The following is a 27,066-nucleotide window of genomic DNA, read 5'->3' on the forward strand; positions in this document are numbered from 1 at the left end:
TTTGATTGCTGACACTTTTTGTAGAAGCTTAAAAGAGCTTTTTATGGTCTAAACTCTTCTCATTTTTGCACTAATGTAAATTGACGAAGAGATCAGATAACAGTCTCATTATGTGTTTGCACTTGTAACTCATTTTTAATGGAATTTTTTATTTATTAAAATTCAAAATAACACGTATTATAATCATTCTTTTTCAGGTGCCCGTTTTGGTAATTTTGACGCATATTGTTGAATCATTTTTTTTTTTAATAATCGTTATTATTATTTTTTACTCGCTGTGTTTGTAGTATAACAATATTAATATTTGATAATGTATAAAGTATATACATTGCACAAATAGTTAATCAACGTTTTACATTGTTTTTGTTTACATTTAAATTTGATTTTCAATAATAGTTTTTTTATGATATGGCTTGTTTAAAAATATGTTTCAAATTTATTTATAATAGTAATAAATATATATTTATATATATATTGTACCGCGTAATTTAGCCAAATTTGATTCCAATCAAAATTGTATACTAAAATTATATTGTTGTTGTTAACAAAATAACTAGTATATAAACAGCTTTGTTTCATTTTAATATTTGTAAACTATGTTACGTTTTATTTAAATATACCATCATAATACATTGAAAATATACCGTTTTTTATTAAAGAATATTGGATTTTTTTTTATTGATATTATAATATTAGATACAAGGTCGCCCTGACTCCTTAGATTTTATGCAAAGCTTAAGGTCAAAGGTGCAAAGTCGACTCGGCTTTCCCTAATAACGGCTGTAAGTCGTCCATACTGCAAAACTTGTAAAACACGTAAAGAACTTTTGTACAGTATACTAACGGTTAATGACAAGAGACTGTTGAGCCCGTATATTAATTATTGCCTCTTATAATAATTGTAATCTGAAGGCGTTCCAACGCTTACAGGTTATCTGGCACTGTTTCTCATGCATATATATATTTATATAAGTAAGTAGTAGTAATCAGTATACAATATCAGTATTAATAATAATAGTTGTGTAATACTCGTCGATATATGCGGAGGAAAGATAAATTTTGAGGCAGTCGTTCGCTGACCATTTACAATACAGTCGACCATTTAATCAAGTTTATTATTATTGTTTTACAAAATAAAAAAATCTAGTAGTTCAGTGTCGAGTAGTGTGATCATACAAAAATGGAACGGTGGACCGACAAGTTAATAGTCGTGACGGGTGCCAGCAGAGGCATCGGCAAGGCGATTGTCGCCGAGCTGGCTAAGTATCCGGTGAAAATTGTCGGACTGGCCAGAAACATTGAAGGTCTGCAGGTTTGTATAAATACTACATATTAGTCTGGGAATTGGTCATGAATTTTTACTACTATAGTTAAGACTCGCAATACAGTAGCTATACATTTGAATTATTCACCGAAGAACCGGAATTAAAAATAGTTATTTTGTATTTTTTTCGCATTTTTAAAAAAATTGTATTCGTTAAAAAATATCACTAAAATAATGGCAATACAAAAGAAAGTATTTTTTTATTCGAAGGAATAGAAAATTATAGTGTAACATAAAAATTAATATTGGATAAAAAAATAAGAAAAAGACAATTCGAAACAATTATTATTTTGTTTGTAAAGTTATTTTTTTTAAAAAAGTGTCAACTTTTTTGCAAATCGTTGCTTGAATTTATGTTTTAAAAGTAATATTTTATTTTTTCCTAAACTTATATAGTTAGTAAATGAACAATATGATCTCATTTATCTCGGTTTAATGTTCACTAATTAAATATTAACCGCTTAGGTTTTTTTTTTGTTTATACAACGTGTTGTCTATAAGAAAGGTGTGTAGAACTAATATATAACTTTGCTAAGTCAACCCGAGTAAATGTGTTTTGATATAATGCAAGTTCTTTTTATTACGTTTTTAAAAGATAATTCTTTCATCGAAAAAATGTATACAACATTTATAGTTAGTTTTTTTTTAATTTAGGGTCATATACCGGTGTAATATAATATTATGTAAAATTATTTTTTTCTAATTGCATCATACGTTAGTGTATAAGTGTGCACCATCTATTGTGGTTATATAATGATCATATAAAATCTTGATCGAAAAACCAGACTTGTATGATTTTTTTTTGCCGTATCTGAATAAATATAGGTATTAAGTTAGGCGATAAGAAAAATAGTTGGCAAATTGATTTGTCGTTTACCTTGAAAAGCTATAATGTATAAAACAAAAAATCTTAGTTGAACGAGTTGAAAGTTTGTAAACAAATAGTTGTATATATTTTTTACAAGACTTGGACAATTTTAATAATCAAGGTACATAGTGTGGCACAGGTGTCATACGTTTTTTTTATAATTTACTGAGATTTACTGTGGGATTTTAAAATGCATGGCCCTGTACTAATGTTATGTGTATTGAAATAGAAATTACCTAATGGTAGGAATAATTTGAATATTTACTATTTAGCATATTAATATATGTAAGGTTAATTAGGGTCATATAGCTAAAGATGACTTTTTTTTTAATGCACTTATTACACTCGTGCGCTACACCATCGATGTTGTGTGAGTGGTAAACAAATCAAAACATATATTATTTGTTCGATGAGTTACAATTTTCTGAATCGTTGAAGTTAAATCAAAATATTTTATTTTTCATGAGTAGTGGTGTAATTAAACAAGCAATTGGGGAAGGTTTATGCTTGATTGCTCTTTCTGTGTGTTTCCACTTTTTCCAAAACAAAATGTACCCAAATCTCATGCACAAAGTGTTTTGCTCTTTCATTCGTCGCCCCAGCCATATAGGCTGTGTATTTTAAACGATTTTAATTGTATATTTGACCGGTTTACCAAAATAACACAGGGCATTGCCGACGGGTTGAAATCGTTGCCCGGGAAAATGTATCCTATCAAATGCGACTTGACAAACGAATCGGACATTCTGAAGGCGTTCGAATGGATCGACACGGAACTGGGTCAAGGTGTGTCTGTATTGATCAACAACGCCGGTACATTGATCAAAAGCAAAATTCTCGGTGAGTTTACTTGACCGTAGACGTTACTCCATTATACTGCTATCATAGCCGGATTGAGAGGGCTCTGACTTCCAGCATAAGTGTGTAATATGGAGAAGCTACAGAATTGGGTAAAATCCTGATCTTTTATTTGTCAACCTTTTACCAATTAAAAAAAAGTGTATTTTTAAGCACTTGGGTATGGGATTGTCAAAATTCGGAACATCCGGATTTCGCCCAATTCTGCAGAGCTATCTATTTATGATTGGTAAATTTGAAAGAGGTGGTGACGGCCCATTGTGCTTTAGCACAGTGTCTCAGTCCGGCCCCGAGTCCAATATTGTTAGATAAATTAATGATACACTTTAGAGACATTGTTCTTAAGCAATACAGCGGTTTGTATTTGTATGATATAGATGGAGATATCGAAGACTGGAAACACATGTACGATCTAAATGTAATAGCGTTAACGGTGTGCTGCAGAGAATGTCACAAGAGTATGACTAAGTACGGCATAACCGACGGACACGTTATAAACATCAACAGGTAATGTATAGAGACATGGTTAAAATATTGAGATTTAGGTTCTTTTTGACCAGGTCCCAACCCCTGATTTAACGTCAGTACGCTTATGGTGTTTTTGCAGCACTGCCGGACATACAATGTTGCCTCTGCCTGGCCACAAGTTGTACAATTCCACCAAAACGGCAGTCACGTATCTGACCGAAGGGTACAGGCACGAGCTAATAGCTGCAGGAGTAAAGACTAAAGTCACTGTAAGTATTCAATCGAAATTCAAACGTTACATGAGGGTTATTTCTCTATCAGTTGGACTCGAGGCGATTATAGGTTCAAAGTCTCCAACTTTGAACATCATTATTACTTAGGTATTTGGACAAATGCTAATCGGTTGTTATTTACAACTATTATTTGAAAACTGTGGACTGAAGAGAAATACATATTATAGTATGTGTCACAATTGTCGAGGCAGGCTTACATGCGCATATTATTATTGTACTCTAGTAGATTGTTTATCCACCTTGTGTACAATTGACAGTCTGAGCATTAAGAGAATTATTTGGAAAAACAAATAAGAGTAAACATTTTAATTTCAACTTTTTTATTTTTTAAGAGTATAAGCCCCGGACGAGTGTGGACAAGTGAAAGCCCCAAGGCGGAACAATTAGTGGCCATGAAACCCGAACGAGTAGCTTCCATGGTTATCGTCGCTTTGACTACTCCATCCGACGTTGTGGTAAGTGTCAATTTATGGTAATCATATGGAGGAAAATGCTTTAAGAGTTATTATAATTATTTCTATGATCACAGGTCAAACAGCGTCCACTCCAAAATTAATTATTTTTCGTTGTAATATCACCATAGTTTATATTTCTAAAAAACAAAAGTTTTAAACCTGTAACAGAAAATGCTAAAATTTGGAATATGCACTATTTGCGACCTGTGACCAAAAATAGGTATCACGGTGGTCGGACAGATTTGTTATATATATATATAAATATACACTTTTTTTTTTTGTCTCCACATACATCAATTGCGTCCCGGGGGGGGGGGGCTGTAGTACATCCTGTGCACTTTTAATAACAGTGCATAAAAAGTCGTGAAGGTTTTAAAAAATATATATTGTAAGTTTAATCATATCAAAATAATAATTACATTGTACAATACTTGTGAATAACTAGAGCCTAAAACGCAAAATTCATACATATATAATATATACATAGGATACCTATTCGAATATGGTATTCACTACCTATAATTTATATAATAATAATAATAATTAATAATAAAAAGTATAATGCAAAAAAAATATTATTTACTGTTATTGAATCACTCGGATTTTTTAAATTATTATTCATTACATTTATATAATAAATTATTTCTAATACTTCTTAAAAACATATTACTTATTCTTGATGATTAAAACTAAACGAAAATTTACAAATTTATAATAATTACTAATTGTTGTTGTTATTTTTTTTTTTTTTTAGATCGCCGAGTTAACTGTGTTGTCCGTTGGCGAGACCCTCCAATCGTATCCTCAGTCACTAATTAAGTGATGTCTTGTTCGGATTATGTAAAACGTTCACTTTGTTATTAACTTTCAATACTTTTGAACTTGAATACCGTATAAATATATTTTTATAATCTATATATAAAGTCTATTGGGGTTATAGTAATCGATCGAATTGTTGACAACTTCTTGTTAATGAACAATAAATAATATAATAACAATATACAAGGTGCTCATTTTTTCAATCTAAAACACAGCTCTTAGTTCTGACTTAAATTTAAGATACAACCCGTATGATATATATGAATTGGTAGTTAGTACGCTATTTAACGTTTTTGAAGTTATATTAGAAGAGCAGGCTAAGTCGGTCATGCACCAGGCTTATGGTAAATGGGAGCCAGCTGGAGTAGTCTCTGGATCAACGTAAGTCGCTGCGGAGAGTCCGGTGCCTGTTCAATTGCGTTGGCGGTGGCGCCCACGTTGCTGTTGTCTGAGGTATTGGCGGTGTCCGCATCGTTGTCGTTGCCGTTGTCCTCGATCACTTGGATGTCGTCGATGTCGAACGTCTGTTTACCGAAATCGTTGGGGTGTCCTGTCTGAAATACAGGCGTATCCGGTTGTGAGGACGGCCGCGGCCGAAGCGTCGACGACACGGCCGGCAAACGGTTCGCCACGCACGGCGAGCCCGACGACAGACCAAACGTCAAACCCGGCGGTGGCCTTGACGAGTCGCTCACTGAAGTCGACGGTTCCGACGCGATGAGCGCCGAAGAACTCGACGGTTCCGAGTTGTCGTCAAACGATGAACTGGGTGGATCCGGGTATTCCGCTGAGTCGAACGAGTCAAACGCATTGGGATATTTATAATCGTCAGAGTCTTGGAACCAAAAACACAACATTATTGACATTAAAGAGCAAATAATATTTTATAAGAATATGCTGTATATTATTAAATATGTTAGATGTGGAAATGAGTGACGGACCTATACAGACATACAGCACAGGCCTAGAGTTTGGATACACATGTTAAAATACATTAAGAATAATCAGAAAATGTATACATCAAAATTATGTAAATAAAGTAAGTCGCTATCGTAAAATAAATGAATGAACTAAAAAAACTACTGTTTTCTCCCTCACGTGTATTTAAATTTTTGGCCTGCGCTCACGCGTACACAATACAATTATTATTAAGATTTTTTAATCCAATTATTTAAAAACATTAATCTAATAATTAAAAAGTCAAAACGTTTCCCTAAGATAATAAATAAATAGTATTTTTAAAACTATTTTGAATGAAACAAAATGTGCCTATTATTAGCAAGTTTACCTTCGGACGGGGCGTTTTTGAACGGAGACGGTCTCAACCGTGGCAGCGGGAACTTAATGTCATCGAACGGCGACGACGGCGGGAACTTTATGTCGTCGAACTGCGGGGCGTCGTCGGCATCGTTGCCACTGATATCCGCATAGTTTTTGTACCTATCGAACAACAGTGGCGAAGTGAACGGCGAAGGTCTCTCAGGGAACGATTCCAGGTCTGTGTCGTCATCGTCAACTTGCTGTTGTTCTGCGTACGGTGGCGAATAGGACGGTGGCGGTGACGGTGGCGACTGGTTGTGCTCGTTATGTTCTTCTTCACCGGCATCGGACACCGATTCTGTTCCAGATGACGGTGGAATAAACCGGACTGACGCACGAAAGCCGTTTTCCGCATCGGCCGTGTATAGCACGTTTCTAAGTACGCCGTCCGGTTCCATCACAGAGTACTCGCCTTTAACCACGGAACCGTCGCGAGTTTCCGAGTGGCTTTGTACGTTACCCGTGTTCGGGTCGTCCACGCCGTAGGCAAACGAATACAATGGTCTGGCCTGCGCGACAAATAATGTACAGAACATATGCTTTAAACCGATAAGTCAGACGCGTTCTACAAATATGCAATTACAATTAAGTGAATTAGCAATACTAAAACGCCTATTACTTATTGGTTTAATTAAAGGCAATACCACAAGGAGAAATAACGTTGAGTCTATTTATTTTTTAAATAAACAAACAAGGTTTTAGTGAGTTTAGACAGGAGGTCAAAACAATTTTACCTATATTATGATTTATGTCATTTGTAACCTAAACACAATTTCATTAATGTTGTAAAATATTATGTAAATGACCTGTATTCGATTTAATCAAACGTATAGAATTTCACTTTTTTTTAAAAATTGATTTAAAAGTAAATTTCATGGTATATTATTTAAATATATATTATCTACGGCTCTATAACACAGTCTTTTGTTAATAAATAATTATGTTTAAAACGTTTTATTAAAAAATTACTACGATTATTTAATAATTTAAAATATTGTACTTATGTCTAAACTACATGGTGTCCGTATATTTTCTTATATGAAGGTGAAGTAAAACAGTGTAATTTATTTGATGTGTATAAATAGTAAGCGTTTTTCGAATCTCAGTTTACATTTGTTATTATATTATAATTTATAAACAATAAATATTATCAATTGACTGTTCTGTTGGAGCCGGAATTAAAAAATCTCGAATATCAAAAATAAAAAGTAGATAATTTATACTATAAGTTTATAAACATTTTAAATAATTTAATTATAGATTATTGAATGGGTATTTAGTTTATAACAACTTAAATGAAAGGATAAATTCCGTGGTGTTGCCTTTTGGGGTAGAATAGAGGAAATTTTAATTTCACACATTTCAAGTAAGATTTGTTAGTTTTTTAAAAAAAATAATAGTTAATTGTTCATCAATCCTAAAGCGTCTTTAAATACAATTAATTGCGTTAAGTATCTCTTACGACGTAGTCTTTGGGAGCTTCGGGATTGCGGGTAGTCTGTTCTTCTTGCGGCTGATCGCTTTGGAGCTGAGTGTGCAACGGTTGGAATGGGTCTATTTCATGCACTTCGCCGGACACAGGACCCGTGAACGTACTCCAAGCGTACGAAGCGGGCAAGACGTCCGCGGCGTACGATCTAATGGAAATGCAACATAGCGCCGCTATCTAAAACGGACAGCATTACAATTTACACGTACAAACAAATAAACATGAACTGTATAATGTATGTAAGAATCAAAAGTCAAACTCGTTCACTCACGTGCGGGACGACGATCATTTTCTGAATGTATTATTAATTGCAGCACCGATTCATCAGTGCGGGATGATCTTAACGAAGCAACCGAAATCATAATAAACGGCACTAAAATTGTTCCAATCGTCTGGGATGTCGGCCTCCCACCAGGTTGCACGCAGACGGTTGAACAAAAAAAATTATTGATCTAAATAAATCATAAGCCGGCACCACAGACGAACGGGTTTCGTCGTTCGGCATAGAAACAGTTTAACTACCCGCGGCAAACAAATCATATTTCGGCGGACGGTCTTACGCAGATGATCCGGCCGAATAAACATTTGTTCGGTGAATCATAATGCATTTATGCAATCTGTTATGAAGATTTAAATTATAATTTAGAACAAAAACAACAGTGTGTTTAATTTTGTTTTCTCGGAATAGCTTCCGGATGATGTATAACCCTTTTGCACTTCAGTGACACAATCATGTAAAGAGGGGTTAAATATCGAATTCACCCCTTACGTTTTGCGCATGTAGGTGCGTAATCAAATCAAAACTGTGACGTGAAAATGTCAACAAAATGCAAAAATATACCCACAAAAGCATCATTGTTGTGATAGATGGTTTTAGCGAGGATCAAAAAAATGTCTACCGAATAATTAATATACAGAATATGATAACTAAAGATTGCACGTAACACATGTTATGTAATTTGTATTATTGTATGTTTCCCTTGTTAATGCTTTATGGGCCAAAAAAGTATAAAAAAACAATAAAAAATTGTTGTAATTACAAAACAAAATACATGTAAGACGTAAAACAAACAACAGCGTAAATTTAATAAAAAATGTTCTTAACAATAACAAATAAATTAAGCCATATATATTATACGGTACAATATACAAATTGTAGTACATAGTAATAATAGTACTCTGCATGTTTCCTATCACAAAGTATCCTCGAAAAACACAAAAAAAACCTTTATAAAATATAAGAAATATTTTTTTAAAAAAAACCGTTTTATCTACACCAATTGCATTACTATTCTAATCACGGTCATCTAATTCGCGACCGTGTGTAACGCGTTTGTACTTTGTATAGACTATATGTAGACATTAAGTGGCATTGATAATAATTATTCAATGATATTTTTGGTTTTTTTATAATCAAATATTTATTATTTTATAACAGTTGTACAACGTTGACCTAAAACTACCAAATTCCTGCTTCTCAAAATTATATTTACAATGCTCTAAGCGTTCGACAATTTGTAAAAAAAATAATTACATTAGACATGAATTTATGCAATCTATATTGTATTGAGTTAATACCCAATATTCACAATTCGTATGACTCGAGGTTACTAACATATAAAATATATATAATGATCGTATAAATAATATATTCGGTGGTGTCTTACAGCTTACTACTAGATCAGTCAACCTATATATTTTGTATGAGATATGTCTTAAGCTATGTATGTATCTAATTATTGAAAGGAGTTCGATTTATTACTTCATTAATTTATATTATAATTTCCCTAATAAGTTAAGTGTATAAAACAATTATTATTTTAATTTCTATATGAACAAAATGAATGAAAACACGTAAATATCGATTAATTACAGCCTGAACGTATTGCTCTGTAAAACAATGATTTGTCATTCAAACTTTGTCGAAAATAATTAATAGTTTAAAATGATTTTCAATTATTGAAGATTTTTACACAAAATTTACAAAAAGGAAATAAAAATGCCGGAAAAAAAAATTTACATTTTTTTAAATATTAGTAATATATGTATATTTTACTATTTTGTTGTACGTGCAAGACAGTTATACGCTTAAAAATATGTCGATCTTTTACTTCACAAAATATTGTATTATAAAATATTATACAAGACAAATATAACGATAATTTTTTATTTTGCAAATAATCAGTTATTATCTATTTTTATAGGCATAAAAATATGGTTCGTTTAACTTCATTTCATAACTCAACCAGATAGAGCTCTCTCATAATTGAATTTTTAAACGTACGCTGGTACGGAATTCAAGCAATTTGATATTAAGAAATAATTGTACTCCTGCTAGATTTCTCCAACGTTGGCTATTAGTTAATACGTATAGATTTTCCCTTTTTAAACATTTACTATAATACATGCATGAAAAATTACATTTTATGGAATTAAATAAAGGCTATACGCCGTTTACAACATAACTATAATATATTAAGGAGTTTCGCTGTAGTATAATTGCATAATTTTAATAATGTAATTCAATTATGATTTCGCTTAAATTAGGAGTTGATTTTACAACATGTATTTTATTTGTGGATTCTATTCGTTAGTGATTAATCAGGTATTATATTGATCTCCATCAATTATATGGCCATTGATCATCGTTTATCACGCAGTTAAAGTGTCTTTTAACGAAAACCGCTACCGTGACAGTTACTCTTTACGATTGTTGCTTCTCTTGAACCCCTGCCCTGGTACGTTTTACTTATTTGTTTTTTTGTGCGGACCTACGAAACTGAAACCTTCATATTATATTGTATACAGATAATCGAATGAACTTAAATAGGTCAAGAGTAAAAAAAAGTCCATCTTTATGCAGAAATATAGTCCTTAATCAGCTGTTAAGCTTTAAAAACATAATGTGCGTATTGTTTAACACTGATTTATAATATAAAACATATTATGTTTTTCTCACGCTCTAGTGGCTATTTAGTTTGTTATGGGTAGGCATAGGTACAATGTCGGGTTCTTTTAACATGTTTTTTTCCCTCTTGACCGCCGTTTACAGCCAATAAAATATGCACACGTCTTGGGATTTCTCTCCTTCGGGCACAGCGCACGGGGATTGCAAGTCTCATTGACAATTGGTCACAGACGGACGTGACCAAGGTCGCGTGTTGCAGCCGCTGTACGCGTCCGTTGCATATTGTTTAATTTCTTTGAACCTGCGATCGTTTCACACAGATTATGATCGACCGAGGCGAACACACACGCGCCCCCAAGTCGCACACCAATCAATCATGGCTAATAACCCGACACGTTTCGACGTATTCCGATACAGGTAACCGATCGCGAGTGCGCGGCTAACATATTATTATAATATACATAGTTACTGTAATAGTGTTAGTGTCGTTTTAAATTATATTTTACTCGTTTCTACTTTCGGCTGAAGTTCGAATTTCTTACCGTCCGGGACGACCGACTGACCGACCGCCGCCGATAAACCGGTAAAAACCGTTAAAACCCGTTCGCGTGCCGCCAAAGTGTGCGAAATATTGTAAATTACAGTATTCGAATATATTTAGAATAAATTGATGTTGGTGTACATAAACTAAAATATAGATACATAATAATAACGTTTAAAATACAGTAGTGTGACAATCGCAACCGCAGCCGCAGAGTCGCCTCAGCCGTGTTGTATTATAATATATTGTTATAATATTATACGCTGTGAAAATGAAGGTTTCACGCATCGTCAACATCATTCGAGTGAGAACTATATCGCAATGTTACCTATAATAATAATAATGATAAACATAATATGAAACTATACAATATTTTTTATGATATTAGGTATATAGATTTATCCGTCCCGAGTTTTTTTCATTAAACCCGCGACGTTAAATGCAATAATAAAAATACTAACACAAGGCGATCATGTAATCGTCTCGCGTTATTTTTGATTACTCGACAAACGATTGGCGTATTGTCAGCTGTCTAATACACGACTTATGTTGTGTATTTTTTCTCTTTTTTTCCCCATCTTAATTTTTGGCTTTGTGTTTTTAGGTCAGCGCGGTTATGTCGCTGTTGCCGGCCACCGGTCTGACCGCGGACACCAAGTCTTCGGTCGAAGTCGTTAGCAACCAAGAAAAAAGACAAATAGAAAACGAATGGGGATCGACGTCGAAAAAAGACCACAAGGTAAGCGGTCGCACATGCGTGTGTTATTAGATAATGTCGCGTTATACTTCCTGATTGTGATTGAAAAACCGAAATTAAACCGCTATTGCTGTAGCTGTACTCTGAAACTTTAAAATATTTTTCACTTGATTCCAGGGACCGAACACTTACGAGTTTAGATACGACGTGGAAAACGCGCCGTCCAACAATATCCAATACCGCATGGAAGAGCGACACCCAAACGGAAGCGTAGTGGGCAGTTACGCACAAGTGCAGCCGGATGGCAACGTAAGGGTAGTGTCGTACGTCGCAGACAACGATGGCGTCAAGTGAGTACATATTATTGTTGATGAGGTGGCACAGAAGAAGCCGAGCTCCGGCGAACTGGGCGATAGACAATTAATACCCGCCCAGGCTGCTACCAGTTTCAATTTATAGTGCATGTGTCTTTATTATACTCGTGGGCCGATTGTATGATAAATAAAATAAGTGTTTTTCTTAATGATTGTACTTTTTGGGCATTGGCAGAAATTTAGGTAGTTTTTTTTGAAAATTTAGATGTACATTGTAGGTTTAAATTACGAATATTAAATTGAACAATATTCAGCAAATCTCTCGCTGAAAAACTGCACTATAAGTTTGAGTTTTAACTTCTAGGGTTATTAGTACCCAATGCTCCTAATTTTCCACTAATGTCTCATGTCTGTGGACCACCTTTAAATTTGCCTATTAGGCCGGGCCTCTTCAACGATGCGCAATACACATAATATTTGTTTTACTTTCATTCGAATCATTTGACGGTTATGCTATAATAGTAAACCAAACAATTTTCTTTGCAATTTTCCTATTCGACGCGACGGTACGCTACATAATATTAAATAGGTGTACGTTGATATCAGCCGAACACTTAACTGAATCATTTTCACCGATAATACTCGTATTCACAGTATTATAGTTATTATTATGTCAATGCTCGTATAACTGTCCATCACAACCGAAACGCGAGTGTTTTTTTTCTCAAATAACAACAATAGTTGTTGTGTTAAAAACACTTATAGATTCGTAACTAAAAAAATTGAACGCGACATTTTTTTTTAAATACAAAGAACGTTACAGTTCTGCACGAGAAAATCAAATAAAGTTACCTATTGATATCAGATTTGTACGATATCTAGCTATTATAGCGTAGGCACGTCTAAATAAATATTAACTATTTTAATTTTTGTTCAGTAGGCTTGTTTTTTATTAGTTGAACCACTTTATTTTTAGAACAGTGTTTAGATGGGCGACACAGTACCAAAGACCAAAGTACTTGGTTCATGGTAATAATTATCAAAACTTGTTGAATTCATCCAAATTTATTAATCTACAAGGTACCCGTAACGTAAAACCTATAATTGATTACTTATATTTACGTGTTGTACGTACTTACGTCTAATGTATATACCGTTTTCCAAACCTCTTAATGATTTTTAGGTTAATCCTAAATCTAAGCTTTCCCTATGATTTGTTGGTCTTAAGAATCCTTATTTTGATAGGGACAAATCCTGAATTTCAAGCCCATGCTATGCTTAAATTAGAGGTTTCCTGGGTAATATTTTATTGAAAATGACTGATATTTGGAAGTATAATATGACCTGATGAAACAAAAACAAATATATCAATATTAAAAAATATTGATTAATATAAATTTTAAAACATAAATATTTTGTCATCGGCAGGACTTACGTTAAGAACAACGGAGCAACTCCTGGCAACGGAGATCAGTACGTGGCAGAAGGATCTAGTCTGGATCCGGTACAACGGGTATCCTCGCAAATCCTGCAAACGGGATTGCAGTCACAGCAGCAACACAAATCTCCACTTTTCGACAAGTACCATAGACCGACGCCATCTAGCTCAAGTCGTGTGGACAACGCGCATGTGTATCATCAACAACGAACCAACATCGATCCATCGTCTTTCCGACCAGAGGATTCGCAAGGCTACCAGGAAACCCATCAGCCGTTCGTTGGCGACCATCTTAAAGACAAGCTACATTCTTCGTACGCCGAGTACCGCGTGCCGACCGCGACGGCCAGTCCCGGGCAATTTGTACAAGGCACGCCTCTGACGGTACTGCCATACAACCTGCAAGGCCCTACAGCCTCGCCCGTACAGCCTACCCATCCGCCATCTCATTACGTTCTCAACGTGCCTCCGTTACCGTCCTTGGGGGACAATTCGCCACTGCCATTGTTGCCCGGCCAACAACCGTTACCCATCACACCGGACAGAGGCCCCATAATGATCCAACTTCAGCAGCCGCCGCCGCCCGGCCCGACCCCACAGGCCAACTACCAGTATCAGCCCACGCAGTTATACCAACAGCAGGCGAGGGTGTCGCCACAGCTACAGCAACAGCTCATTCAACAACAATACCAACAGCAACCGGTGAGGGTGCAGCCACCCGCGCATTTGGTCCCTCAGCAGCAGCAGCAAACGCGTTTGGCGTCGTCACAGCTACCTCAGCAGCAGCAACAACAAACGCGTTTGGCGGCGTCACAGCTACAGCAGCAACCGCAGCAGCAGTCCGTCAGGATATTGTCGCCGACGCCGCAACAGCAGCAGCAGCAGCAACAACAAGCTAGGTTGGCCGCACAACAGGTTGTACCACAACAAGTGCATCCGATACAGTACCAGCCGCTGCCCAACGCCGTGTACCAGCATCCACCTCAGCTCCTTAATACTCAACAGCAACAACAACAACATGCGGTCCACATACCACAGCAGCAACAACAACAGTATCGAGGGCAGCAGTCCACGCCGCTGCAGTACTTCCATCAACCCAATCCGGCTACTACGGTGGAACAATACAGACAACAGTTGCAACTTCAAGCCGCCGAGTCGGAAGCGCATCCCGTGTTCGTGTTGCCGCCTGATGATAGACTTTTCGATTTTGCCGGAAAAACGTTCCATCTTAAGGTTTAATATTTTTAATTGTAATGTTTTTTGTATGGTCATTATGTTGAATAAAGTTATGTTTTTTTATTGTTTTAATACTACACAGTACGGACCCTTTCATTGTTCGCGCCCTTTATTTACATTGCATGGCTCCACGGTGACTACATCACTACTACCTAAAAATGTTTTCCTAAAACCACTCAAGGCCGTGCTCAATCAAGCCTAGTTAAATGTATCTCGTTTTTGCACAACTATATACGTACCGTAAACACACACATAGGCTACGTGTAGTGCTCCGGTATATTGTCGCGATTCGGCATGGCACGCCCCGAATGATCTGTTCACACTTAACGAGTTTCGACATTTCGCCAGGTAGTTTAGACGTCGAACTTGTCATGCTGAATTTATACTAGTCCACAGTTTGGAAATACACACACGTGCTGGTGTGTTTGAATTTTAACATTAAATCTGTCGCCGTAACGTCCGTTATTCGCTTATTTCCGCTTTACCGCAACGATGTTCAAAACAGAACGCAACATAAACTGTTTATATGGTGTCAGAAAGTATATTTCGGAGTATCAAATGTTTCGTCATACTTTGTATACCAAACGTGGACTAAGAAGGCAAACTAATTATAATATTTATTTTAAGTGATTAACGGTTTAATTTTACTATATTACTATATATTATACCCTACTAAACTATAAATAGTTACTGAATATCGACGATGAAGTCTCTGTAATATAGAATCTATGATCGCCTAGGGAATGACCACTTAGGCCATATTAAGGTGTATAGACTTTTTGATGACCTTGGACTTGACATTTATTCACAGACTGTAAATAAATAAATATGCCCTGTAATACTATTTGAGCTCTTGTCAGTAATGATCAAAGTTGGGTATGCAACATTAGTATGGTAACCTACTACTTCGATGGGCCTTGGGTCGTTGCTACCTTAATTTATCCAGTTCTGATCCAAAATTATATTACAATACATTTCGTCAGAACATTTTAAGTCGATAAGAGGCGTAAAGTGAAAATGTTTACAACGTAATCTTTACTTTATTTTAGACATAAAAAACTATAACACCAAACAAATTATTTTTACTCACTATCCAAAGTTCAAACTGGTAAAGACAAAAATGCGTGTTATTCCTCACACAGACAGTGGGTATCAAATACAAAAGTACCTTATGCAATTTTACACTTACGAGCTTTGGCTTGGTATTAGTTTTATCAAAAAAAGTCAATGTCTTTAAAACAGAAATTAATATATGATTTATGGATTTAATACAATAAGACAATTTAATCAGATAAGACGATGCGAGAGTATAAAAGGGAGAAAGACAATATTTGGTAAATTGACAGCTAAAAGTATGAGTTACTTCTCACGTTTGTTATTGCATAAAAAAAAGGCAATTCCACAACAAAAATTAAAAACTTATAAGCTGTTTAAAAAATTTAATACAAAGCATTAAGGAAAATAAAATCGGTGAAGCTCATTTTCCAAAGAAGTGCCTTGGAATTACTCCATTTTACCGGTCTACCGTTCAAAAATCATATTTTTTTCAATGTTATTATCACACTGCTCACTCTAATATAATAACTTCAACTAACTACAATAGTTATTTGTCATTAATGACCGAGCGTATTACACGTTTGAAGTATTGTATTCCACACAATAAGCACATATACTATGATAATCAAAATGTACATTTATTTGGAAAGTACAAATTTAGTATAAAATCTATAATTTAGGAGATATAATATGTTCTACTCGAAAGACCTATCAGACTAACGCATGTGTAATAATTTGTATATTATGTCTACGCGTAGTTTAAATTATTGTTTGAGGTTGAATGATTCTGCGTATAAGGGAATATGTGTAATAGGTGTACAGCCACTTTTTACACTCAGAGAACAGATATTTTTTCATTATTATTATGATTCCATTAGTTTTCTTTACTATCTAAACGATATTCTATACAAAAAACAAGAAAATAACAATGCTCTTTAAAAGAAGAAAAAAAAAATAGGGCAATCAATTTTAACTCATGGTCATTGCTGTTGCAACATTCAATTCTACAGCTTCAAAAATGTAGTACTTAATAAAAACACGCTGTATAATTGTAATGTTAATAATTATAAATAGTATATAAGATGTTTGTTATTGCTGTTCTGATAAATTCACATACAACTCAATGTAAATTTAATAAAAATAACTTAGAACACTTGCACTATGCAATTCAAAAAATTGTGATTATTACGAGCTAATACATATTTGTATACAATAAGTGGAAAATATATGGTAAATAAGGCCTTATCGCTTGAAATTGCTTCTTAACCCTTAGCCGGAAATTAGTTTAGTTTAGTCAAATTTAAATATTTAAATCTCAAATTATGTTTACAACGAAGTTAACCTTCAAATTTGTTAAATTTGGTTATCAATTTGGTACATTATATATCGTGATTGAAATACTCAAGTATTTTTTTTCCTGGGTGAATGTAGGTGTTTGATTTTTCCATGGTATATTTGCTATGATTTTGAAGACCGTGTTACGATTGGAGTTTTACAATGATTACGTAATGGGAGTTCTTCTTTTTAAGCAAAATTAAGAATTGGATAACGTTGTGTGAAATTTTTATACCTAAATTTGGTATTAATTTGTGTGCGAAATAATTTATACATTTCATACACATTAAATTGTGTTAATTTTATTCAAGTAATTTTACTCTAGTTTGGTTTTACATTTTTACCATTAAAAATAATTCGGATCGGTAATGCCTAATTGAAAATTATCTTCAAAATCGGAAGCTATATGGTTAAAATTAAACCAAACCTAGGAGAATTCGATGTTGGCAGTTGCAAAAAGTGCTATTGTTGATTTTGTTAATAAGAATATTGATTTTGATGTCGATCGAGCATGTTATAATATTATTTAAAAGCCACCGATCGCGATGGAAAAATATATGAATACGGTAAATCGTCCGGTCGACTCGCCCCCAATAACCCCAAGGTGTCTTAGCGTTTTCCACAATAAAACATCCTACACAAAACGGTTTCGTCACGGAGAAAAAGAAAACAACATAATATAATATAATATAATATAATACAAAATATATATAGTAATACAAGTGTGCGTTTTTCGTTGTGCGGCCGAGCCTATAGCGGTTACGCAATGTTTGCGTTTGCAACACGCCACCCGTGTGTACATGTGCGTATATGTGAACATGGGGGAAAAAAAATAAAGGAAAAAGAAGTGGAGGACCTGTGGAATTTGTATGGAACAATATATATACCGTTGACCGCGGACAGCGTTAGACACTCGATAACCGCCATCGAACCAGAACACACCAAGTGTATCGTCTAAGTATATTTTGGGTTTTTGTTATTCAGTAGCACCACTTGAAAATGTTGTCTAAGGTAAAAAGACGCCGAGACCGTCGATATTGTATATATATATATTTTTTTTTTCGTTTTCGTGCGACAAGTAACACTGTTTTGGTTTTCCCCCATTTAAAGGTGATCATCGGTTCTTGCGTGCTGTTGTACGTCACCCTGCAAGTCGTCCAGTGTTACCCACAAGGATACGGACATCACGACGAAGACGAACATGTGGATTACTACGTAAGCACACAATGCTGTCTATAAATATATATTTTAACCATACCCGTCAATTTCAATAACTGTGTACACACGACTGTAGTTGTCCGTGTAACAGAAGTAGATACACGAAATATTCTAAATATGTTCATCCCAAATGTGTGGTTAATAAATTTGTTTTTTCTTGTCGCCATGGCGATTTTTTTTTTTTTTTTATATGTTTTAGGCTCATCCCAAGTACTCGTACAAATACGGAGTGCAAGACCCGCACACGGGCGACTACAAAACTGCCCACGAGTACAGAGACGGAGACGTCGTCAAAGGTTCGTACTCAGTACATGACCCCGACGGCACCTTGAGAACCGTTGAATACACCGCCGACAAAGAGAACGGTTTCAACGCCGTCGTGCACAAGACCGGCCACTCCAACCATCCCGATCACTATGAACATTACTGATCGAAGGTATATATATATATATATAAATAGTGTTTAGATCACAAGATATTAAGTTTATTAAAAAAAGTTAAATTACTTCGTTTTTTTTTTAATTTTTCTTTGAACATACCTTTTGTTAGGAAGTTCGTAAATTCGATTTGTTGTTTTTAAAATCTGTCTTTACAGACATACACACATATACAATGGGGTTTCCTATGTTTTTTCACTAAAATTGAGTAGTTACAAAGCATTATGTTATTTCTGTTACGATAATAGAATTTAAAAAAAATTGTCGGTATTGTAATTTGTGATTTTTTACGATAGTTCCAAATTTGTTATATTGAACTAAAAAATAATCTATACTAGTTATATATAATATCATTTTCTATATAATCCAAAACACTAGAACTTTACGACTAGGTACTAGCAACAAATTGGACGGTTGAACACCCAATCTGCCAATTTTCTCCTATACAATGACACGAAAATATAAACTACATCGGATTACATAATACATTATAGATCTCTATAATAAAAAAGATGATTCCAGAGTTTATCATTTTTCCGTTCAGGCCAGTTGAAAAAGCTAAATTATAATAATTAAGGAAAAACACACGATTTGTATAAAGTACGTTGTACCTTTTTTTTTTTGGTACAATAAGTAAGATTACATTTTTAGTAGTTATATTGGAAAATATGATTTTTATCATTTTATATTTATCATATACGAGTTAATAGGAAAAATGTCATATTGCATTATTTCTAGGAAATTAGCTATTAGATTTATAATAATGTGTGTTTATGACACAATAGCTCGAAAGTGAAAGAATATTACATAGGTAGGCAAAGCAATAAAGGTATGACTGTGTGTGCTTAAATTGCCTATACATATCGCCGGTAGAGTAGAATATGGAATTTAAGAAATTAAAGAATTTAGGAGGGGAGATTTTATCTATTATCACTTTATTCAAATTTATTCTTTATAAAAAAAAACTAAATAAATACGTTATAATTTACTTAAATGCCAAATTTTTCATCTAATACGAGTATTATTGATTGATCAATTATTGAGTAACTATTAATGTATGTTACAACTAGCAAAAAACAATTTATCATTCTTTCTTTTGTTTTCCTCGTAAATTTTTTATTAGACACGTTCAATTTAAATCATGTTAAAATATTTTTCCAAACGGTTTTTAATGTTTTATTAGTTTATAAAATGTATAACTTTTATGTAATGCTAATATTATAACGTAAGCTAATAAAAACTAAGATTTAAAAAAAATGTAATTGTTCGATTAAATGATTATTTAATTTGAATAACTATTTTTAATAATATAAAAATTATAATAATTGAACTGATGAGAAGCAAAAGGGACAAGGGCATAATAGTGATAATAAAAAAAACTATATTTCAATCATACATTATTTGTCATTTATACCTTTGTTACCTATACTTGTTTTACAATTTTTCTTCAAATAATTTTTGTTAGAAATATTGATAAAAACTAATGAACATCATCTAAAAACACAATTTTTATTTTGCTCCGTTTCTGTAGTATTCAAATGACAACGTGTCCAAGTTTATTGAACAGGATTATACAACCACGAGAGTAAAAACAATATTAGTTTTCATAATTAATAAAACATTACGACAACCAGTAGCGATAAGAATCTAATAAAATAATTATAATCTACAGATTTCAATGTTGAGATAATTGAAATTAAATAGAGACATTTTTTTACAACGTATATTAAATATGTTATAAAATATAATACTCACATTTTTTAATAAATTATTTTTATTTTGTTTGTATTACATATGTAGTTTAAATATAAAATTGTTTATTTTCTAGGGAATGTATTTAAATAGCAAAGTGAATTTGCTAATCGAATAATACAGTCTACGGAGGCCAAACTAATATCTATTTTAAAAGGACACGGAAGAGCTGAAATACCAATCTAGTCCTTATATTACCTTGTTTAACATATTCTTATATTATATTTTAAACTTATTATGTTGTATCTACAATTTATGCTACTATTTTATATATCAAATAATATATCTTATGTATCATAAGATTTTGCGTATTATATTACATTATGCATATAATATTATATTGCGTTACATTATAATAACATATAAGTACTAAACATGTTTTGATGTAGAGAAATGTTGTGGTTTATTTGGTTTGTTCTTATAAAAGTCTTGTTATAATATGTATATTACCATAAATATATGACGTTTATTTTTCTATATATATTTTTTTTATCCTGAGGAATTCATGTGTGACCGGTCGCTTTGACAACTTGTTACGTTAAGAAAATTACTATTGTTACACAAGAAATAAATAATTACCAGAAATATGCGGCTATAGCCAATTGAGTCTTCACGCATGAAAGATAAATCGAAGATAACTTCTAGTAACTAAATAAACGTTACGCCATAGGCACAAGTTATTTTCCAAATATTAAAAAAACATAGATAATAAAAAATATGAATACACCAAAAATAATATTTTAACAATATAAATGATTACATTTCCTTTATTTAAGTTCTTATATATTCTCAATATGCAAATGTACAATGGTAAAATTATAAACAATTTAATAATATTTTAGCAATCAATATAACATACTGTGCCAGGGTAAGATTTTCTTTAAGTTAGAGTATTGATATAAAAAAAAAAAATGATTATTTTAATTATTACTGATTGTGTAAATGGTACAATAACAAAAATACAATAAATTAAAAAAATTTAATTGTGGTTCAATTATTTTTCAATGAAACTTAACTGTAATAAAGATATATATATATATATATATTTATTTAAGTAAAAGTTTAGGTAAAAGTTAATCTAATTATAATAAAATATTTCCGAAGAATGTCTTATAATCAATTTACTTGTTTTATATAACTAGTAAAAAAAACTACGTATTGTTAGATGAATGTGTGGGACGTCACGCCTGATTTCCATAGAAAAATTGTTTTGTCATTAATCATAACAATAAGAAAATTTGTATGGTATAAAATAAGTTACTATATTTTTAGCTTTTATGGGGAGCTGAGAACGTATTGTTTGTACAATGGTGTTTTTTTTGTGTCTAGAAACACGATATCTATTAAACCGTTGTACCAATTTCTTCGCGTAGCAACTCAATATAAATAGTTATTTGTTAAAAGGGACTTATTTGCATTTTTAAAAACTTTTCAGAAGATACAAAAAACTGTTTTACTCTTAATTGGTTTTTGTTCATCATAATTTCATTTAATACCATTACTGGAAATTAATTAAAAACAAAAAATTTGTCTTATATATAACCAAAAATACTCATTGACATAGACGGATAGACCCTGTTTAACATATTTTAACACAGCATGATCACCAAGTGTATGTTAAATATAAACATAGGTACCTTTTGTCATATGATTTTTTTTCATAATTATTTTATACGATCACAAATGGTACAACGAAAGGTAATTTCAACACGAAACGACGTGTTTACATAGGAAGATAAATACTTTACCATTTAATATTTTGCTAAATTATGTAACTTAAGTCACTTTTAAATAAATACATATTTTTATTAGAAATCGTACCTTAAAGGTACTTTATTATGCCGAAATTTTAAAAGGTTAACCTCTTCTCCTTCGAGAATCGAGATACACACCCAAAAAATATACATATTTTTTCAACTTAAAATTACGGCACGTTGTAACTTTTTTTAAAGAAGTCCAACTAGTTCTATATTTGTATGGAATATTCTTTAGACATAATATTATCAATATACGTTGACAAACCAAACAAATATTTAAACCCCTGTTCCACAGAAATGGTAGAACTTTTTCTACATATCGTTTTTATATGTGTAGTTTTAGGGCTTAAGGTCTGAAAACTTGAGTAAAGTTACATTTTGAAAGACTTTAGAAAGATTAAGGAAAATAAAAAAAAGGGAGAAATTACACTTTGACTGTAATAAATTTCTAGATTGCAAGGTGAGAGTGAATCAGACGTCTGGGAAACAAATTCATTTTGTTGTTACTTGTTAATTGTTATGATGTATGGGATACAACGGTAACAAATTATTATAAACAAACGGTCAACCTTAATCGTACTTGTCCTAATATAAAAAATACAATTTAAAGCTTATTATTGTCATTACAATGCTTTTATAGATATTTGTATTTGTACCATGAACCATCTACAGATTTACATTGAAGAGTATATTTGAAAGTGATTTTATGTCTTTCAGTAATAATAATTCTTGTAGACTTGTGACCTCCTCCTGTCCAATATACTCCGTCACTACTATGCCCCAACCCCATTGTACTGGCTTTTTTATTAACATGATACATAAACAAGTATAAATTGGCTTGAGAGAATTTTTTTCATGTTATAACGTGGTAAGGCTTTACATTATTTAGCTAGTGTATACATTTTAAATAAGTCCATTATAACCTATTCTTTGGATCTAAACCGACATATTTATGTATTACAGTCTAGACTCTAGACTATATAATATAATAAATACATTATTTTTTCAATAAGATATAATGCTTATGAAAAGTTATGCATCTATTTTTTAGTATATTAACATAAATACATAAAATGTGTTTTATTCTGTTCATAATAAGACGACTATTTAGAGAAATGGCATATCCATTTTTCAAAATATAATATAATATGAAAAGTTAAATAAACTATTTTCCCTCCAAATAGTCATCTGCTTACAATTCAAACTAGTTAATTTTGTTTAAAACCCATTTACAGACCAAGTAAAAAGCATTTCGTGTTGCTATGTTTAAGGTGGGAAAAAAGTATTTTACTATCAAGGACGCTGTTGAAGTCTGATAATTACTTTAAGTATGCCATTTGTAGTAAAAAATTGAAACTACTGAAATTATAAATAAACAAATGAATTTTAATATAAATAATTTAAATTTTAATATAAATTTAAAGACTAATTTTAACTCCTTCGAAGCAACATTGTCTTCATCATGTCATAAAATTGCTAATGCTGCTAATATTTCTAGATTTCTAATTAAACTCTAGTTATTTTTATATTAATATTATTCTTGAAATAGCCAACGTGAATTAACTATTTATTCAACCAATAGATTGCGCTTCATCAATCACAATGAAAATACTCAGTACACGTTAATAATATTATGTTTGGACATTGGTTACCCCAATGTATTTGCCATTTGGTGGCTTGTGGTTTTTATCTACACTAATATCGGTAGTTTAAAAATGTTAAGTGATACAAACAGTTCCAATCAATTTTGTATAATACCTAAATATTAAACATTTTTATGTAAACAGTTGAGCTCATACTTAAGGTTACGTATGTATATCTTTTTCTATTTTTTTAATTATCAACACCCCTTGCTTTCACCATAACTCGGAGAAAATAACTTTAAAAGTATTTAATTAGAATAACTTAATATTTTTTCGTCTTAAAATTAGTCGGCATATTAAAAATGGCTACTTGATCAATGTTTGTCAAATATTGCCTATTCTATGCCCCTTGGTAAATAGCGCTTTCCGTTCCCCCTTATATGAATTATCTAATTTTTAGTAACAATAATTATAAAATAATAGATAATTAATATAATTTTAATTCGGGCACGGGTCAGTTATTTGTATTGATAATACTATGAGATAAAATTCGTTCCAGCCATCAATAGTAGAGTTTGTAATAAAACTTAAATAGTTTAAATACTTGGTATTAATGAAAAATCCTTTAGGAATGCATTGACTTATCCATTTTTCCACTGAAGGTTTATCCTTGTGCGTATATCGGTATATCTAAAAGATTATACAATTTGTTATTATACTGCATACAATTGTACAATAGCTCTTACACCCAATGCAAATTATGTCATATTTTGCTTAGTCATCTAGCCATAACTTATGAAAATCGATTAATCCAATTCTTAGAAGTTAATATATCAATTGTTAGTTTTATATTGAAGTTCTCCAAAAACATAAGCAAAATCACTAGGTTAAATTTGTATTTATTTTTCTATATGGAATGTATTAAAAAACGGGAAAATGAATCTAGTTTGTATACAGACAAATACATTATCGTACATAATAATAATAATACATTATCCTAAAATATTCCTACTTATCGGTGGTAGGTGTTTTATTGTCTTTATTTATAATGATATCGTTCATGAATTAAAAATAATACATATATATTTTATATTTTTAAAAAAATCATGGTAATAAGGCTATCGATGTGAAATAGAGACCGTAAATTCATTCTGCTGCCACCATGTAGTATACTTTAAATATTTCAATACAATGATATTCAAGTATACTTCATGCTTGATTCAGTGTCTGTATTTTACACCATATTAATTTACCGACAAAAAATATATGCATGCACAAAAAATCAAAATTAAAAAATTGAAATATGTGAAAAACTTTAGCGACTGACGATATACATACACAATTATTCAAATAACATATTATATTGTGTGATATGTTAACATATATTTTAACCTTCAGCAAGGTACTTTTTTGACAAATGTTCATTTAAAAAATTTAAAAACCTAAATCTTTTAAAATGTATGAATTTATTTGTAAGAAAATTGCCTATCTCAACCCCTTAACGTAAATAATATACATTTTTTTTAAATACATTTTAATTTTAAACAAGTTTCAATTTTATTTGTTTTTATTTTTAACTTCGATGAAAAGGTATTGGCTTAAAATAATTGTTCTTTGTGTGAACTTGAATCAAAAATAACTTATTAACCACTGGGTCGATTTCTTCATGTGCCAATTAACAAAAATTATTGGGTCTTGTAATTTTGAGCCGCTCTCCAACTAGTTCCTATAGCTACAAGCTTAAATACAAATACTGTCAGAGGTTAAATCACGAGTGACAAAAAGATCACGGGACGTCTATACCTCGTAGGCGTTTGTCAGTTATCAGAAATTATTTATCTATAATAATCAATACTCCATATTGGCATCTGATAGGATCACACAAAAGAGGTCAAGGAGATGTATCGTAATAAGTTATCTGTATTAAATATGATTTGATTGGAAACTATGAAGATTAGCCGAACTAAACTGAACTTAATAAAATGAGTATGGCGTAAGCGTAGCAGTGTCAATCAAAATATTGGTAATCCAACACATTTCTTAACTTTGCCAATTTATTAAGTGAAATAATCTATTTTTCAATATCTATAAAATAAATAATGAACAAATAGTATCTACAATCGTATACTGCTAACTATTACAAATTTTTAAAACTTATAAATAATATTTATGTATAATTTGAATTTTTCTTATTGTGTATATTAAATATCTTTAGGTATCCAATTTTTTTATGTATGGAAATTGTTGTGTTATAATTTTAAATGAAGTGTAATAAGTAAAATTGTCTATACAAAATGTGTTGTAACGTGTAACTTGTACCACATTGGACAGCATAATTTTTAGGCACCATTTATGAGTGTAATCATTTTAGTTATAAGTCAGGTCTCAAAGACCTTGTTTACTTTACTTCAAAATTAATATATAAACATTTATATAATAATAGGCATCCACTTAATGTAGAACGTGTTTAACACTTAAACAGTGCCGACGAGTATAGAATACAAGTGGCACCGCTATAACGTAAAGTAGCACCGTCTTCTTGTTAACACCTGTCAGTCAATCACATTACCAAACATGTCAAAGATCAATTTGTGTAAGGCGTTACTAAAGAATTGTACCACAAAATTACGTGCAAAATTAGTTTACATAAAATATGAACATCATGTTTCATTAAATAACTTACATAGTCAACCGTTTTACTAATTGTCCGTGAATATCATTCTACATCAAAATTAGTGTATCTATGTTTACACCGTATTTAATACGTTAAAGATTATCATAGCTAAAAAATACATTTTAAAAAAACCTACCGATAAATCATATTTCATAAAAAAATGTTCAAAAGTAGAACATATTTGATTTTGTGAATTAATGTCAGTCTTTAGGCGTCAAACCAAAAA

General features: G+C 32.1%; 5 protein-coding genes across 7 annotated transcripts in view; 4 read left to right on the forward strand and 1 right to left on the reverse strand.

Moving 5' to 3' along the window:
• Positions 1-484, forward strand: part of LOC126834734 (serine/threonine-protein kinase mTOR) — a 192,341-nt gene extending 191,857 nt beyond the window's left edge. For all 3 annotated transcript variants that reach the window (XM_050566872.1, XM_050566871.1, XM_050566870.1), the window contains exon 37: positions 198-484. In XM_050566872.1, coding sequence (XP_050422829.1) covers positions 198-213 — 16 coding nt within the window. In that variant the 3' untranslated portion in view covers positions 214-484. The remainder of the gene's footprint in view (positions 1-197) is intronic.
• Positions 485-1,022: 538 nt separating this feature from the next.
• On the forward strand, positions 1,023-5,261 carry LOC126834250 (dehydrogenase/reductase SDR family member 11-like). The gene is made up of 6 exons (XM_050566034.1): positions 1,023-1,312; positions 2,861-3,032; positions 3,428-3,557; positions 3,658-3,787; positions 4,144-4,266; positions 5,021-5,261. Exons 1-6 carry the CDS (start codon positions 1,181-1,183, stop codon positions 5,087-5,089), a joined length of 756 nt encoding a protein of 251 aa, XP_050421991.1. The 5' UTR covers positions 1,023-1,180; the 3' UTR covers positions 5,090-5,261.
• On the reverse strand, positions 4,942-8,288 carry LOC126834249 (uncharacterized). Its single transcript, XM_050566033.1, has 4 exons — positions 8,166-8,288; positions 7,868-8,071; positions 6,374-6,914; positions 4,942-5,920 (listed from the first exon to the last, which is right to left on the reverse strand). Exons 1-4 carry the CDS (start codon positions 8,181-8,183, stop codon positions 5,412-5,414), a joined length of 1,272 nt encoding a protein of 423 aa, XP_050421990.1. The 5' UTR covers positions 8,184-8,288; the 3' UTR covers positions 4,942-5,411.
• A 2,723-nt stretch (positions 8,289-11,011) lies between these two features.
• Positions 11,012-15,080, forward strand: LOC126834479 (putative mediator of RNA polymerase II transcription subunit 26). Its single transcript, XM_050566417.1, has 4 exons — positions 11,012-11,647; positions 11,948-12,082; positions 12,218-12,390; positions 13,783-15,080. The coding sequence occupies exons 1-4, from the start codon at positions 11,615-11,617 to the stop codon at positions 15,029-15,031; spliced, it is 1,590 nt and encodes a 529-aa protein (XP_050422374.1). The 5' UTR covers positions 11,012-11,614; the 3' UTR covers positions 15,032-15,080.
• A 3,241-nt stretch (positions 15,081-18,321) lies between these two features.
• On the forward strand, positions 18,322-21,305 carry LOC126834074 (cuticle protein 19-like). The gene is made up of 4 exons (XM_050565714.1): positions 18,322-18,430; positions 18,530-18,634; positions 18,837-19,073; positions 20,903-21,305. Exons 1-3 carry the CDS (start codon positions 18,419-18,421, stop codon positions 19,065-19,067), a joined length of 348 nt encoding a protein of 115 aa, XP_050421671.1. The 5' UTR covers positions 18,322-18,418; the 3' UTR covers positions 19,068-19,073; positions 20,903-21,305.
• The last annotated feature ends 5,761 nt before the right edge of the window (positions 21,306-27,066 follow it).

This window comes from Adelges cooleyi, unplaced genomic scaffold, assembly GCF_023614345.1.
Source record: "Adelges cooleyi isolate 19-005CV unplaced genomic scaffold, UGA_ACOO_1.1 ACOO_flye_CR_arks_rails_tigmint_CR_PRNA_21, whole genome shotgun sequence".
Lineage (NCBI taxonomy): Eukaryota > Metazoa > Arthropoda > Insecta > Hemiptera > Adelgidae > Adelges > Adelges cooleyi.

Coding starts and splice junctions, on each gene's coding strand:
- LOC126834074 (XM_050565714.1), top strand. Junction 18,635..18,836: donor ACGAACATGTGGATTACTAC/GTAAGCACACAA, acceptor TATATGTTTTAG/GCTCATCCCAAGTACTCGTA.
- LOC126834250 (XM_050566034.1), top strand. CDS start 1,181: ATGGAACGGTGGACCGACAAGTTAATAGTCGTGACGGGTGCCAGCAGA. Junction 3,033..3,427: donor GATCAAAAGCAAAATTCTCG/GTGAGTTTACTT, acceptor TGTATGATATAG/ATGGAGATATCGAAGACTGG. Junction 3,788..4,143: donor GAGTAAAGACTAAAGTCACT/GTAAGTATTCAA, acceptor TTATTTTTTAAG/AGTATAAGCCCCGGACGAGT.
- LOC126834479 (XM_050566417.1), top strand. CDS start 11,615: ATGAAGGTTTCACGCATCGTCAACATCATTCGA. Junction 12,083..12,217: donor CGTCGAAAAAAGACCACAAG/GTAAGCGGTCGC, acceptor ACTTGATTCCAG/GGACCGAACACTTACGAGTT. Junction 12,391..13,782: donor GCAGACAACGATGGCGTCAA/GTGAGTACATAT, acceptor TGTCATCGGCAG/GACTTACGTTAAGAACAACG.
- LOC126834249 (XM_050566033.1), bottom strand. Junction 6,915..7,867: donor AAGCTCCCAAAGACTACGTC/GTAAGAGATACT, acceptor TTTGTCGCGCAG/GCCAGACCATTGTATTCGTT. Junction 5,921..6,373: donor CAAAAACGCCCCGTCCGAAG/GTAAACTTGCTA, acceptor TTTGGTTCCAAG/ACTCTGACGATTATAAATAT.